General features: G+C 60.6%; 1 protein-coding gene across 1 annotated transcript; it reads left to right on the top strand.

The window, feature by feature from the left end:
* On the top strand, positions 1–391 carry DQ04_26791000 (hypothetical protein; the record flags this gene model as incomplete). Its single annotated transcript, XM_009318346.1, has 1 exon — positions 1–391. A coding segment is annotated over one exon (391 nt), but the record flags the coding sequence as incomplete, so codon positions are not given.

Raw genomic sequence — 391 nt, 5'->3', positions numbered from 1 at the left:
CGTGGTGCTCGTGATCGCAATGCCCGCGGGGATGATCACCATGCTCGTGATGCACGGGACGAATCTCGTGGTGCTCGTGATCGCAATGCCCGCGGGGATGATCACCATGCTCGTGATGCACGGGACGAATCTCGCAATGCCCGTGATGACTCCCGTGATGCCCGTGATGACTCCCGTGATGCCCGTGATGACTCCCGTGGTGCTCGTGATCGCGATGCCCGCGGGGATGATCACCATGCTCGTGATGCACGGGACGAATCTCGTGGTGCTCGTGATCGCAATGCTCGTGATGAATCTCGTGATGCCCGTGATGACTCCCGTGGTGCTCGTGATCGCAATGCCCGCGGGGATGATCACCATGCTCGTGATGCACGGGACGAATCTCGTGGTG

The sequence above is a fragment of the Trypanosoma grayi genome (assembly GCF_000691245.1).
Source record: "Trypanosoma grayi strain ANR4 Tgr_2679_V1, whole genome shotgun sequence".
Classification (NCBI taxonomy): Eukaryota; Euglenozoa; class Kinetoplastea; order Trypanosomatida; family Trypanosomatidae; genus Trypanosoma; species Trypanosoma grayi.
This window is presented reverse-complemented; position numbering and strand designations above follow the sequence as displayed.